At 47.4% G+C, this 14,951-nt stretch overlaps 1 protein-coding gene across 1 annotated transcript in view; it reads left to right on the top strand.

The window, feature by feature from the left end:
- Positions 1–14,951, top strand: part of RSPH9 (radial spoke head component 9) — a 60,741-nt gene that overhangs the window by 30,212 nt on the left and 15,578 nt on the right. The window contains 1 exon segment of the mRNA XM_086925585.1: positions 11,338–11,467. Coding sequence (XP_086781711.1) covers positions 11,338–11,467 — 130 coding nt within the window.

Raw genomic sequence — 14,951 nt, 5'->3', positions numbered from 1 at the left:
CTTACATGCAAGAGTAATCATAAGATCCAGAAGATCTCTGTCGTGATCCCTAGTTATCTTAGGGTCAATCGCCCCCCAGCAGGACATATGCGAAATCCCTGGGTGGTCGATAGTGGAATATACGCTGAATGTACTTATACATCTGATCCCAGACTGGAGCAGGGGACAGTGGAAGAGCATATGTGCCAGGTCGCCTATGTGGGTTTTTCAGCTCCAGCAGAGGGGTTTATCTAGGATAAGCATGGGCGAATTTTGCGAATTTGCGATCTGCGAATTTGCGGATTTGCGATCCTTAAAATTCGCGAATTTGTGCGAATTTGCGGATTTTTGCGTGTTCGCTGGGTTTTTTGCGTGTTCGCTAGGTTTTTTGCGTGTTCGCGGGGATTTATGCGTCTTCGCGAGCCGCTTGCATAGCGAAGTTACCCATGCAGTCGTTTATGGGAGAGGGAGAGAGAGATAGATAGATAGATAGATAGAAAGAGAGAGAAAGAGAGGGAAAGAGAGAGGGGGAGAGAGAGAACGAGAGAAAGAAAGAGAGGCCGGATCTCTGAAGGGCCAGATTCCTGAGTTGCCCCTACATAACATACAGCTTTTTATTTTTAGCAAAATGCATATGAAAATTGTGCTGTAAAGGTCTCTTTTAGTTTAACCCCTCCTGACAACTCAAAATGGGTGTATTTGCCATCCCCTCCCTTCTTCCTGTTTTTTATATCTGTAAGTGCTTCCAGATGATGTTTAATTCCTTGGACAGGTGCCTCGTTGCCTACTTGTAACTATTCTCTGACCCTGCTTCAAGGGTCAGAGCAGGGTCAGAGAATAGTTGCAAGTAGGCAACGAGGCGCCAGGAAGCAATTAGCAGCAGGTGTCCAAGTTGAAGTTAATTTGTTTGTAACCCTTTTGTAAAAGGTTACAAAGAAATTAGGTTCAACTTTTGCACCTGCTGCTGTAACCCTTGCTTGGCTGAAAATTCGTCCCCGCTGATTCGCGGATTTTACCGCGATTTCGCGGATCGCGAAATCGCGGAGAATCCGCAAATTCGCCCGCGAAACGGATTTTACGCCCACCCTTAATCTAGGAGTCTGAGCTTGAAGAGTTTTTCTGGCGTCCAATACGATCTGTTAATCAGCATAAATTAGGTCTGAGATAGTATTGGGGATATTTTGTTATAGAAAGGGGTGAGGTGGATCTTATCCCAGTCAAAAACCAGATTAGAGGAGTTAGGTTAATTTTCCCATTCCCGCTCACACTTCCTGTGTGCTTTCTGAGGCATAGGAGATAGGATTTAGTAAAGTTTCGATACCATGTGACCAGTTGACATGAGGTGGAGTAACTTATTGCAAAGCGTAGGGTTTTGTGGAGGGATGGCTCTGGCAGAGATCAATGCTTTGAGGCATAGGAATTTGTAAAATAAATCAAGTGGTTGGAGATCAAATCGAGTTTGCAAGGTGGCAAAAGTTAGTGGTGTGTAGCCTTCATATATATCTTGCAATGAGTTCAGCCCCTTTATAGACCAATTTTCCCAGAAGAGGAATTTGCCTTCATCCTTTAAGGCCGGATTAAACCAAAATGAGGTTAAGTTGGATTTGGAAAAATGTATTTTAACTTTACAGTGTCTCTCTAAGTTAAGGAGTGCCCTTTTAGGGTTAAGGAATATATAGTTGGATTGGGGAAATTCTGATGCATCCTTACTCATAATGGTGGAGAGCGGTAAGTTGTTGATGATAGACTTTTCGACTTGGACCCATACATGAGTATATTCCTGATGATCCTGGAACCTATTCGCCCCTTGCTTGCATAAATAAGCAGTTTGGTAGCATCTAAAGTTTGGTAGGCCCATTCCCCCTTTGTCCTTTGGTAGTTGTAGTTTCCCTAAGGAAATTCTTGGCTTCTTGTCCTGCCATAGAAAAGCATTAAAAAGCTTATGTATCTTGGTGAGGAAGTCGTCAGAGAGTAACATGGGCAGCATGCTTATTAAATAATTGACAAGGGGTGTGATCACCATTTTCAGAGTTTCCACTCTGCCCCACCAGGAAAGAAATTTTGGGGACCAGCCATCCAAGAGTGAGGATATTTTCTTATATAGGGAGAGCTCATTAATTTTAAGAGTACTGATTAAGTCTTTCTCGAAGTCCATGCCTAAGTATTTAAAGCTCTTCGGCTGCCAGCATAGACCGGATATACCAAAATGCTCTTATCGCCTATATTATTAAGCAGTTTAACCTCCGTCTTATCCTTATTGAGTTTATATCCTGACACTTCCGCAAAGTCCGCAATAGATGACATAAGGGCTGGGATCGCCAAATCTGTGTTTTCGGAAACTACCAAAACATCATCGGCGTAGGCCGAAATTTTGACTGTGGTGCCTTCGAAAACTATGCCTTTAATTAGGTCATTGTTCCGTAGGGAGTAAACAAAGGGCTCAGTTGGTAGAACAAAGAGTGAAGGAGAAAGGGGACAACCTTGTCTTGTTCCTTGTTTTAGCTCGAACGAATTCAACAGGCATCCACCCGCTCTTACTCTAGTTGAAGGGTTAGAATATACGGCCATCACCATGCGGATGAAGTCAGGTTCCAGGTTAAATTGATGTAAAGTAGCTTCCAGGTAGGCCCAGTCGACCTTATCAAAGGCCTTCTCTGCATCTAAGGTCACGGCCACCGTAGGGGAGGTAGTCAATTTTGCTCTTTCTAAGATGTTTGCCAGGGTTCGTGTGTTATCGCTGGAAAGTCTGTTTTTGAGAAACCCTACCTGGGACGGATGGACCAATTGGGGCAATGCTTTTTGAATCCTTTTGGCCAAGATCATGGCGTAGATCTTACAGTCGAGATTGATCAAGGATATTGGTCTGTAGTTCTTTGGGGCTGTCGGATCCTTCCCATCTTTTGGAAGAACCACGATAATAGCCTCTGCAGGGGTATCGTGGACTTGACCACTATTGGTAAAATGATCGTATAAGTCCTTGAGTGGTTCTGTCAGGGCAGGCAAAAAGCTCTTGTAGAACATTGCACTAAACCCGTCAGGCCCCGGGGCTTTCCCAGTTTTAAGTGATTTTATGGCCTGGACAATGTCATCTGGGGATATGGGTCGGTTGAGTTCGGTTTGGTAGTGTGTCTATAGAGAAGGGAGCTTACAGCGTCTAGATATTTCCCTAATTTGGAGCCATCAATTTCTTTGTTTTTACTGTATATGTCCTCGTAGAAATCTTTAAAGATTTCTGCAATTTTGTTGGGGTCCGAGTGTGGTGTCCCTAGTTTGTCCACAATGCTCCTAATAGAAGTTTGTGGTAATTTAAATTTCAGGTAAGAGGCAAGGCTCTTACCCGCTTTGTTGGTATGGCACAGCCTGAAATTGTTATGATGTTGAAGCCAAATTCCTGCTCTATCACGGACTATTTTGTTATAGTCGTTCTTTTTGTTCATCAGGTCATTGAGGATCAAGGGATCTTTAGAGTCTATATGTTGTTTCTCTAGTGCTGAAATCTCTTCTCTAGCCTTGTTAAGGTGGAGTTAGCGTCCTTTTTCATGGCTGCACGTATTTTAATTAACACCCCTCTGACTGTCGTTTTCAGTGCCTCCCATCTTGTGAGGTCCGTGGTATCCCCTTTTTTACTATGCATAAGATAGTCAGTAATGGCTGATTCAATGGTTGCTCTGTTTTCCTCCTTTTTTAAGACCGCAGCATTAAATCTCCATAAAGTAGATTTTTTAACCACATTGTGCAATGCCAGAGTCATCGTGATGCATGAGTGGGCAGAGATCACGCGTGGTTCAATGGATGTGGCCTCAATGTCCGCAGTGGAGTGAGCAGATATGAGTAGATAGTCTATGCGTGAGTATGAGCCATGGGGTGGAGAGTAAAAGGTATAATCTCTGCCCGTTGGGTTCATCAATCTCCATGAGTCCACCAGGTTGAAGCATGAGCAGAGATTGAGGACTGCTTTGCGAGAGTTGTTCGGTCGGAAGAGACAGCGCGAGTTCCTATCCAGGGTAGGATCCAAAGGGAGGTTTAAGTCACTACCTAGGATATGCATCACAGTGTCTGGTATCATGTCAATGTGGGTACAGAGTTCCTTCCAAAAACCTTGGTCATCCTTATTGGGTGCATACACGTTGGTTACGTAAAATTCTCTACCGTCTCTTGCCAATTTAGTAGAGACCCATCTACCCTTAGTGTCCGCAATGCTTTGTAAAACATCGATGTTGGCCCTTTTCACAATAAGTGTGAGAGCCCCGTTTATTTTTTCCCAGGGCATCAGATCCTATAGCCTCACTATATCATTTATTTTTCATAGAATTAAATTGTGTTGAGTCAATTTTAGTCTCCTGTAATAGTATAATGTCACCCTTTTGTTTGTGTATGTAGTCTAGAATTTTCCTCTTTTTGATTGGGTGATTGATACCTTTAACATTGAGTGATACTATCTTGATAGACTGTCTATTCGCTGTCATGAGGGAAGAGTGGATCTGATCTGTGAAGCATCATGTTCTTCAAGAAGTAAGATGTAAGGTGTGCGAGGCGTTGTATACCTAACAGAGGAGAGGTCAAGGGACCCCCATATGTGTAAACGGATATATATGCACACACCTTGAGCGCTGCCTTCGCCACCGAAGAGTGGACGTTGCTGCCGGGATACAGAGACAGAAGGGGAGGTGGGAGCAAGAACAAGAATAAAGATAAAGATGAAGATAAAGACAAAGAAAAAATCATATATACCAATGTAACCAAGAACCCCACCCTACCCACCCACACCCCAAACCCACCCTGCCCACCCAAAGAGTACACCAAGAACATGGCGATTAGGGAGAACCAACCCCACCAGTTCCCCCTTCCGTGGCGATACTAAATAACCTGCTTACATTTGCAGAAGATACAACTTGGTTGTGAACAGACAGTAAGAACATCAGGAACCTATCATAGGCACGTCAACTCAAGATAGCTAACATAACTAGTAGTTCAGATAAATTCAGCTAAATTGCGTCTAGTCAAGTGTCATACATTATACACAACAACCCCAGGGGCCAGATGTAGGTAATCTCGATTTACCTACTCTATGGTATTTAAGAGTAGGTAAATGGGATGTAGGTAATTTCTCTTTTTCAATTACCGAATCGGTAAGATTCAGTAATTACTGAATCGGTATTTACCGATTCGGTAATTGACATTCATTCCTATGGGCCTACATAGGCGACCATGTTTCCTGGGCTATGAGCCAGGTGTTGAACCCCAAATCCATTGTAGTGCCAAGACAATGGCAACTTCCATCTTGTGGAAATCAGACAGGTGTAATGGAAAGACAAGCTGCTTATAGTATGAACGTGGACGCACAACGCGGGTCACCTGGATTAGGTGCCATCTCCCTGAGCATTCTCCGCAGCAGCAGTTTCCATCTTTGATTCCTCAGGAACATCGAGAAATTTTATCAGGTGTGAAGGGTCTGTGAATACTCGCGGCATTCCTTGAATCATTACTCGAAAACATGCAGGGCCCACAAAGCCATATTGATATTCGAGTGCCCGAAGGCGTGGGCGAAGGGCAAGGAAGTTTTTTCTCAAGTTGACAGTCTCTTTGCAATAGTCCTGGGACATATATACTTTGTTGGTCTTCCATAGGATGGGGTTATGCTTGCGCATGAACATTAGGATTTGCTCTACGTATTGGTACCTAAGTAGTTTACAAACAATCGGTCTAGGCCCCTTTTGCTGTTGCATGATGTGCGCAGGAACTCTGTGGGCGCGATCAAATTCTAGCGGAGCTCTGAAGGAAAGATTGGTAGCTTGGGGAAACCAGGCCTCCAGGAAAGCTATGCATGAGCCATCTTTATCCTCTGCCCCTTCCGGAATACCAAATATACGTAAATTTCCCCTTCGGTTCCGGTCTTCCAATACCGAGAGGCGTCGTGACATGGATGATGTAGACAGGGAGAGGTCTTTAAGAGCTTTGTTTACCTTCACCTCTGAGTCCTCCAGTTGGCTGATCCTGCCTTCAGTCTCAGAGAGCCTTGCATTAGTGTCTTTAATGTCTTGCCTCACCGCCGCAATTTCTTCCCTGGTAGATTTTGTGGTTTCGTAGACTTCAGCAAGCTTGATGAGTATCGTGTCCAGCTTCGCGTTCATGTCACGCGCACCCTGCGCTGGTGAAATTGGAATCGGTGGTTTGGCCTTCAACCTTTTAAGATTTATGGCTTCCTTTTCCCCCATGGTTAGAGATTGAACTGTAGTAGCTCCAGGCACCCAGGGATGGCATCAGATGGTGGTGGCGCTGTGGTAGGGCTTAGCGTGACGTGTGATTGATGGGGACAGATACGATATCAGCAGCGTATGTATGTGGTATTAGCAGCCTGGGGATTGAAACAGTAGTGGTGCACATTCAACATAGACCTTGCGGTTTGTAACCGTCGCCTAATTATCGCAACGTCGCAATTTTCGCCACAATCAGGAACGCAGCTCGTCTCCCATGAAGTGCACCTATGTAGCCCCTGCTGTAGATGAGTGCATACTGTCCTGGCCAGTAGATGGTTAATTGAAAAGCAACATTGAAGTCATCAGCAGTCACTATTAGCTATGAATGTCCCGGGCGTTGGCCATCTTGGGGTCAGACAAGTCATATAGTGGAGCCTTCCCTCATTTCTGTCAAGTCCAGGTATGCAATTATCAACTGGCAAAGAAGGCAGCTATATGGCAGGTTAGGCATGGAAGGAGCAGGCACTTAGTGGCACAGAGCACAGGGCAAGTAAAGACACCATGGCAAGGCTGATATTTTTAAGGCACAAGGGAGCATCGATCGCTAGCCATATTAGGCTGGTAAAATTGCTGGCAAAAGGTTGGTAAAATCGCCTTCTCTTTGCTCTTAAATCGGAGATAGCTGCACAGTCCCCTGCAGGCTCTCATTAGTACTAGGTGCTGGAGCGAGCACATCGCGGGAGCGGACTGGCGCATAGCCGGGCGTCCGCCATTTTGTAGGCTGCTAATTGCGGTACCTGTAATTGGAGGCTGAACCCCCCCGAGGCTTCTTGGCCGCACTTACAGTGCTTCAGATGTGGCCGAATATGCAGATCAGCTAGTAGGCGTCGCAAGAGTTGTCGCGGGTATCATACAGCCATCCTGAGAAGTTAAGGCGGTGCTTTGATGTTACTGCGGTGCGGGCAGACCCCCGTGTCGGAGCACATGCGACCGCAGCAGTCTGACGTCCATTTAGCCCCTTGCAGTGTGGACCGGTTGTCAGCTTTTCACCATCAGGCTCCTGATGGGTTCCGCCACCTCATCGCACCATCAGGAGTAGTCTCGAGTCGCAGGAAGAACACCAAAAATATGGAAAGGTTTGGCGCCACGGGAGGAGAGAAGGATCAGGCGGCCATCTTCACCGGCGTCCAAACCACGCCCCCGGCCCTTCTTAACTTTCATCTGTGGCTTGCAGGTCATTGCAAAGCAGAAGGAAAGATTGATAAATTACAGTCGAAAAACTGTGGGATGGGGAAGGGGTGGAAGAAGTTAAAACAAGTAAAAAATGGTGACTGAATGGAAGAAAAATGTTTTGAATATAACAGAAAAAAATCGTTAGAGACAACTCAATACCTTGAAGGAAGGAAAGAACATTTCAAATAAGAACTGAAAGAAGAAAAGTTAAAAGGAAAGTAGGATGGAACATAGGCACAAAAGAAGACTGAAGAGAAGGAGAGAAAGGGAAAAAGAATGGGTGTGGAAAGAAAAGAATGACATTTAGGAAAAGGGGTGGCAGGAAGAAACAAAGAAGATAAATGAGAAGAGAGAAAGAAAGTAAATCTGAAAATAGAATGACATTGGAAAGTAGAAATGAGAGATGGATGGAAGGAAAGAAAATAAAGACTTAGCAAATGGAAGGAATTCAAGAAAAAAGAGGGATGAGAGAATAGGCAAAGGAAGTACAGGAGATGATAAAATACAAATTTGAGAAGGTAAGGAAAGATGGAAAGCAAGAAGGAAAGAGAGCTCAAAAGACACCTGGAAGAAGATTGGGGAAAACAGGGGAAAAATGGGAATACAGAATGAGAGGAGATCGAAAAGGGAGAAAATAAAGAAATAGAAAGTAGGAAAGAAATATGGAGAGAAAAAAGGAAAGAATAAATCAGAGAAAGAAAGAAGTCAATGCTGCTAAATGTGCAGTTTGGCAACATTCTTTTCAAATCATACTGCAAAAAAGCCTCATTCTGAAGCTTTTTCATCTGGGCAATAATGCCCACTATCTCTTTAATAACAAGCATTGGAAATGCAATAGGTCTCGCAGCATTAGAGTTAGTGCTTTTAGAATTGTTTATGGTTTTTTTGTTGTAAATCTTTAGCATTTTTGTTTCCTGTAGCCAATGCTAAAGAATTACAAATCAAAAAAGCCATAAACAATTGTAAAAGCTCTAACTAAAAATCCTCCGAGACCTATTGCACTGTGTGAGGGTGAGGGGGAGTGAGGGTGAGTGAGGTGTTGAGGGTGAGTGAGGTGTTGAGGGTGAGTGAGGGGTTGAGGGTGAGTGAGGTGTTGAGGGTGAGTGAGAGTGAGAGTGAGTGAGGGTGAGGGTGAGTGAGGGTGAGTGTGAGTTAGGGTGAGGGGTTGAGGGTGGGTGAGGGTGAGGGTGAGGAGTTGAGGGTGAGTGAGGATGAGTGAGGGTGAGTGAGGGGTTGAGGGTGAGTGAGGGTGAGTGTGAGTGAGGGTGAGCTGTTGAGGGTGAGGGGTTGAGGGTGAGGTGGTGAGGGGTTTAGGGTGAGGGGTTTAGGGTGAGGGGTTGAGGGTGAGGTGTTGAGGGTGAGGGGTTGAGGGTGAGTGAGTGTGAGTGAGTGAGGGTGAGGGGTTGAGGGTGAGTGAGTGAGGTTGAGGAGTTGAGGGTGAGTGAGGGTGAGGTGTTGAGGGTGAGGGGTTGAAGGTGAGGGGGTTGAGGGTGAGGGGTTGAGGGTGAGGGCGAGTGAGGGTGAGGGGTTGAGGGGGTGAGGGTGAGGGGTTGAGGGTGAGTGAGTGATGGTGAGGCGTTGAGGGTGGGTGAGTGAGGTTGAATGTTTGAGGGTGAGGCATTGAGCGTGAGTGAGTGAGGGTGAGGTGTTGAGGGTGAGGCGTTGAGGGTGAGTGATGTTGATAGTTGTTGAGTGACGATGATTGAGAGTGAGTGTGAGTGAGGTGTTGAGGGTGAGTGAGGTGTTGAGGGTGAGTGAGGTGTTGAGGGTGAGTGAAAGGTTGAGGGTGAGTGAGAGGTTGAGGGTGAGTGAGAGTGAGGGTGAGTGAGGGTGAGTGTGAGTTAGGCTGAGGTGTTGAGGGTGGGTGAGGGGTTGAGGGTGATTGAGGATGAGTGAGGGTGAGTGAGGGGTTGAGGGTGAGTGCGGGTGAGTGAGGGTGAGTGAGGGTGAGTGAGAGTGGTTGTAAACTGTCTCTGTCTTGCAAGTTGGAAGTTGGTAGAGAATGGTGGTAACTGAGCAGGTTGATTGCAGGAGAAGGTGACGTTTTGGGGACTTTAAACTAGGATAAACCGAGAAATGGTGTAATAAAAAGGTGAAAAATAAATGTCCACTTTGATGCAGCAAAATTCCTGGGGGTCTGCGAGAGCGCAATCCCATACTCGGTGTTCCACCTGTTTAAAATGTTGCGGTCCTCCGATACTACATTTCAAGCAACGAGTCTGACGCTTTAGAAACTAGTTAAAAAGAACGCCGAGGAACGGAAACGTGATGCCCCAGTGTCACACAGCCATTTATTTCTCCTCAAGTGCCTCTTGCTGACACGACCACCTGTACTGTTTCCGTGGCTCTTTGGGAGTAAGTAAAGCACCCTCTACCAAGGGACGGTTGATCTCGATGTGTCTCTACACCCTCCAAACACGAAGACTACTGAACACGTTACAAATGTAAAGTCTCGGCGCACTCTGAAAAACAGCGGCCCTCAGAGATTACAACAGTCATATCCGGGTCGGCTAGCGCTGTCATGAACGCTTCCGTCACTTCCGGGACGGGCTTTTCGGTTTTTGGAGCAATCGCAAGCTTTGCTGGGCGGAACAGGCAGTCAGCCCCGCCTAGTGTCCACCCTTAAAGTGTCAGTTTGTAATCCCTACTGTTCTGATAGGCTTGCCAAGCCCCCAGCTCATTAAATACTTTTAGAATTGAAAGCATAGCCGATCAGAATCGGATTGTGAGACCCTCCTCCGCTAGCATACGAGAGGTAAGCGTAGTAGGGTGATGATCACACCGCCTTTTTCGGGGGAGTTGGCAATCAATACGGTACTTCGGCACTCTGATCAAAATCAGTTACGATTGATACGAGAGGGATGTATTAGCTAGATACTAGGGCATATGACTCACCTGTGACGTTTACCTATGTTACTTGTCCTCCTTTTTCTTTTCACATACGCACTTCCTTCTGTGTATTCTGGAGGCCCAAAAGAAAGCAGTGGAGTGGAGAGCGGGCGGGCAGAGAGAGTGAGGGGGCGGAGCGGGGTGTGGGAGGAGTGCGGGAACAGACGGGAGGGATCCTAGGACAACAAGTGAACGGGGTAGCTGGTTAGTATTTTAGAAAGGGTATATGCTGGATCTGTGTCACACGGCGGGTAAAATAAACAAAAAAAAAGAAGCCGGAGGGAAGAGAGGGGAGGGGGGAGGAGAAATGCGACACGGCGGGAAGGGGAGGGGGCGGAGAGGGGAGAGGTGCGAGTAAAATAAACAAAAAAAAAGAAGCCGGAGGGAAGAGAGGGGAGGGGGGAGGAGAAATGCGACACGGCGGGAAGGGGAGGGGGCGGAACGGGGGCGGAGAGGGGAGAGAGAGTAGGCAAGGCGACACGGCGGGAGGGGGCGGAGCGGGTAAACAAAGACGGACATGCACGCGCCCGTGACTTTTAAGGTCAATGCGCATGTGCATAAGCTTAATGCGCATGCGCATTGACCTTAAAAGTCACGGGCACTGCAAGGAATCGCCACGATTCCTTGCAGTGTTGCCAAAGAGTGGATAACTCGCAATACTCTCGCCTTGCTCGATGCGCATGCGCATCGACAGGCGAGACCTAAAAAGGGTCGGGTTCGCTCATTTTGCTAGGAAATTTTATTCCAAGTGGCTCAACGTGGGGGGTATTTTATTTTTCTGGCTACTCCCCTGATGGTGAAAACATAAGTGAAGCAAAGAAAGAACAAATGCAAGTGAATTATTTAAGAACAGAAGTAGAGTAGTAATAACGCCTGTATCAAAATTGCTAAAGTAAATAGCAAGGTAGTTAAATATAAAGAAATAAGAAATACAGCACATATCGAATATTAAATGTGTAGTATGAAATCAGTGCATTATCTAAAGGAATTTAAAGTTAGAATAATTTAACCCACTGCCATATTTTCTTTTTCTTTTAAGATCCCAATCAAGGAGGAAACCCGTCTCATTGGTACTATAGAGCTAATCCAGAGAGAGGCAGCGGTTGTTCCTCGAGGAGCGTATGTCAAGACCCCCCTTGGCCACATCCGAGTGAACCGATGCTTCCCAGGTAATGGGGGAGTGTAGGAACTGGGGTCACCAGTTCCCTGGGGGTAGCCTGGCACGAGCAGGTAGGCATCCGAAAGCTCAGGTGTTAAGTGACTACACAGCACACACCCACTGACACAATAAGCGCACACGCAAGGATGGAGACCACAACAGTGAGCTTGAGTAAAAATCAAATCATTTTATCTAGAGCAGTGCATCAAAGATAAACATTTCATTAGAGTCCTTCATCCAGAGAGCAATTCAGTATTCAATATAACCTGTCGCGGTAACCTTAGCATTAATCAAAGGCAGGACATTTCATTAGATCATTTCATCCAGAATAACCATTTCATTGAAGTAGTAAGGGGGGGGGGGGTAAGTCAATAAGCAACATAGCACATCTCCATAACTATTCCATGAAGCCCGCCCCTGCAAGAAATTCAGTACAAGGCATTCAATTAACAGTTCAGTTAGCAGGCATAAAACATTTCCCTAGCAAGTAGTTACCCAACAGTTCCCTATGGAGGAATAACCAATTCATTAAGCACAGAGAACAAGGCACCAGGTAAGTTCACGCATTTGCCTTCAGTCTCGGTAAAAGTTCTCAGTTAGGCCACATTCACCAGTGCCTACAGTCATAGAAGCAACCTGGACACTTCCGTGAGCTATTATAACCAGTGCATCAATATGTGAACATTTAACTTTACCCCCAGGCACGAATTTGCTCTTTCCGGGTGGCCCTTCCGGGGTTCGAGAGGGCCCTGGCCCCGGCCCGGTTTCAAAGGGGCCCAATTCAAGCTCACGGGGCCCAGTCTTAGTTCTCCCGGGGGGAGAGGCGTTCCCAGGGCCTCCTGCTACCACCATGGAGGCACCACGTCCATGCGTGTTCGCCGCCCTCCTCCCCCGGGGGTTACCTGTTATCTTCGGCCTTCTCGGCCCTTGCGGAGGTGTCGGCCGGGGAGGGCTCTCGTTCCTCTCAGAGAGCCCTCTGGAATCTGGCAGGCTTTAGCGCTCTTCTCGGGCCTCCCTCCGACCCCAGGGCAGTTTCACTCGCTTCGCGCTGGGGAGGGAGGGGCTCTCAGCGCTCACGGAGCCCTCCCCAGCACTAATCTCCCTGGTCCCGGGCTCGCGATGACGAGAGCGGCCCGGGACTCAGTCAGGCGCGGGCCGCGGCGCCCAAGGGGGCGTGTCCAGGGACGCCTCGTCCTCACCACGGGACAAGGGGAGGAAGGCCTCAGGCAATCGCGTCAGGCCCGCGCGGCCTGACAGGAATCACGGCGGCCCTCTTCTGACACCGGGGGCCGCCGCAACAGATCACAAAAGGGGGCTGTAGGTGTAGTCTCAGGCAATCGCGGCAGCCCTCTCCTGGCACCAAGGGCCGCCCCAGGGAAATTACTTCGCCTGATCGGGCTGCGGCGGTGAGTTCAACAGCGCGCTCTTTTCACACAGCGCTGTGGGGGCAATTTCATTCAGCTCAACACCGGGGTATACAGCGCGCTTCGAGCCGGATGGCACTTTCAGGGTGTAGCGCCTCGGGGGCAGTTTACTCGACGGGGGCAAATGGGGCAGGTACAGCGCTGCTCACAGGGGTGCAATTTAGCAGGTGCACAGCACTTCAGACAAGTTGGTGTCCCAGCGCTAGATAGAGGGAGCGCTTGACAGGCAGTCCAGGTAGTTAGGCAGGGGAGCAAGGCACGACAGTGCAGGCACAGATGGAGGCAGAGGGGCGCAGAAGTGGCACAACACAGTACCTGGTCGATCCCCCAGCGGCCCGGGCAACACCAGCAAGTAGGCTTCTCGGCGCTTGGTTGGTTTTGCGCCCTTATGAGGTGGTTTCTTGAAGAGGGGGGGGTGTGAGTTGGAGACTTGGCAAGTTTCCTCAGATCACTGAAGATGGTCCCTGGGTTCCCCTCCTGCCGGGCCAGATCAGTGGGCTAGCCTAGGATACCTCACTCTACTTAGGAGGCAGCACCTCAGCCCTGTCACTCCCAGTGGCATAGGTCCCTGACTAGGCTCTACCGCCTAAATCTCCTGCGTGTGTCCCCCAGGTCAGTGATGCCCCAACTGACTAAAAAGTTTCCCTCCCTTCCTTATATATGCCCAGGTCAGGTGACCACTCTCTAAGGCGGCAAAAATAGGCTCCGCCTTTCTTCTGGAAGGTTCCAGGCGCTTCCCCACTCTATCTATGGGCAGGCGATGGCAGGCTGGCATTGCAACAATGTTTAGGGTCCCAGCCAGCTCCTGGCAACTAGGGTGCTACTAGAAAAAGACCACGCTGCAGTAGCAGGGGCCAGTGGCAGCCATGTTTGAAGTAGAGAGAGCCTTCACCTTAGCATGGGTTGGCCATGGAAAGGTGCCCGGAGACCTAGGGGCCAACAAAAAAGAAGGTGGGAAAAATGAGGCAAGGGCGGAAAAAAATAGGGAAAGACCACCCTAGGGCTGACAGGTCTAACATGGAGCTTACAAAAATCTACTGGTGATTGATATGATCTGGTTCAAAGTAAAGCTCACCTACTAGACCAACATTGACCACATACTTGTCACAGGTAATATAACAAGCCCTTTCTTCTCAACCCGTTCAGTCTCTTAAAAGCAGGGCGACCCAGCATGGAGTACAAGGCACCTACAGGCATATTGATATCTTCAGTCTAAACCAACCATGAAAGATGACGGATAGTTATTCACCTGGTTAATCTATAGTGGTGGTGGAAGGCACAACACCCACACTGAAGAGTATGCCACAAACCGGGAGGCTGGACTGCTTTGGACATGGTCTCCTCTACATCTGAGTTATAGAGCTGTAAATCCCCCTTGTAAAAACATCACTCCTTTCTTAGGTGAACCATGGCTTTCTGGTTCTTTGTCCTCTTCACTGCCTTTGTGACTGACATTTGTGCTCCTTAATCCTGTTGCATTGGCAGCAACAGCAGAACCTATTATTCTTGTCCCCACCTCGCTACAGGGTTTACTGCCTTGCACCCTCTTAATTAATATGTCCACTAAAGGTTTCCAAATCTGGACAAGCTTGTTTCAGACAAGCCCTTGTCACGTTTTTTTTTTCTGGGGGCACATTCAGGTCTCTAGCAATTGACTATAATCTTGATCCATTGATCTTGGTATCTGGATGTCGTGGACTCCTCGCCCACGCTCTCAAAATGGTATGCAACCTAGTGGTGCTCCTAGACGACACACTGTTTCTATAGTCCACAATTATTTCCCACACCTGCCCACACATGTTTCTCCCAACTGCAAATTATTAAAACGATCCTTCGAGTCGTTGATTGCAATTTGCGTACTTAAGTGATAAATGCCATTTATGGTTACGATTGTATCCGAATAAAGATGAATGACTGACAAAAAATGCTCTTATCTAATTAATAGATTGAATTATACCAATCCATCTATCTGGTATTGTTTGAAAACCTTCATTGACTGGAACTTGTGCAAAACGTTGAGGCTCATATTTTAACTGGCACAAGAAGAGCACGTATTACTCCTGTGCTTAG

This window comes from Lissotriton vulgaris, chromosome 6 (genome assembly GCF_964263255.1).
Source record: "Lissotriton vulgaris chromosome 6, aLisVul1.2, whole genome shotgun sequence".
Lineage (NCBI taxonomy): Eukaryota > Metazoa > Chordata > Amphibia > Caudata > Salamandridae > Lissotriton > Lissotriton vulgaris.
Note: the sequence above shows the minus strand (reverse complement) of the source record. Positions and strands in the feature narration are given on the sequence as shown.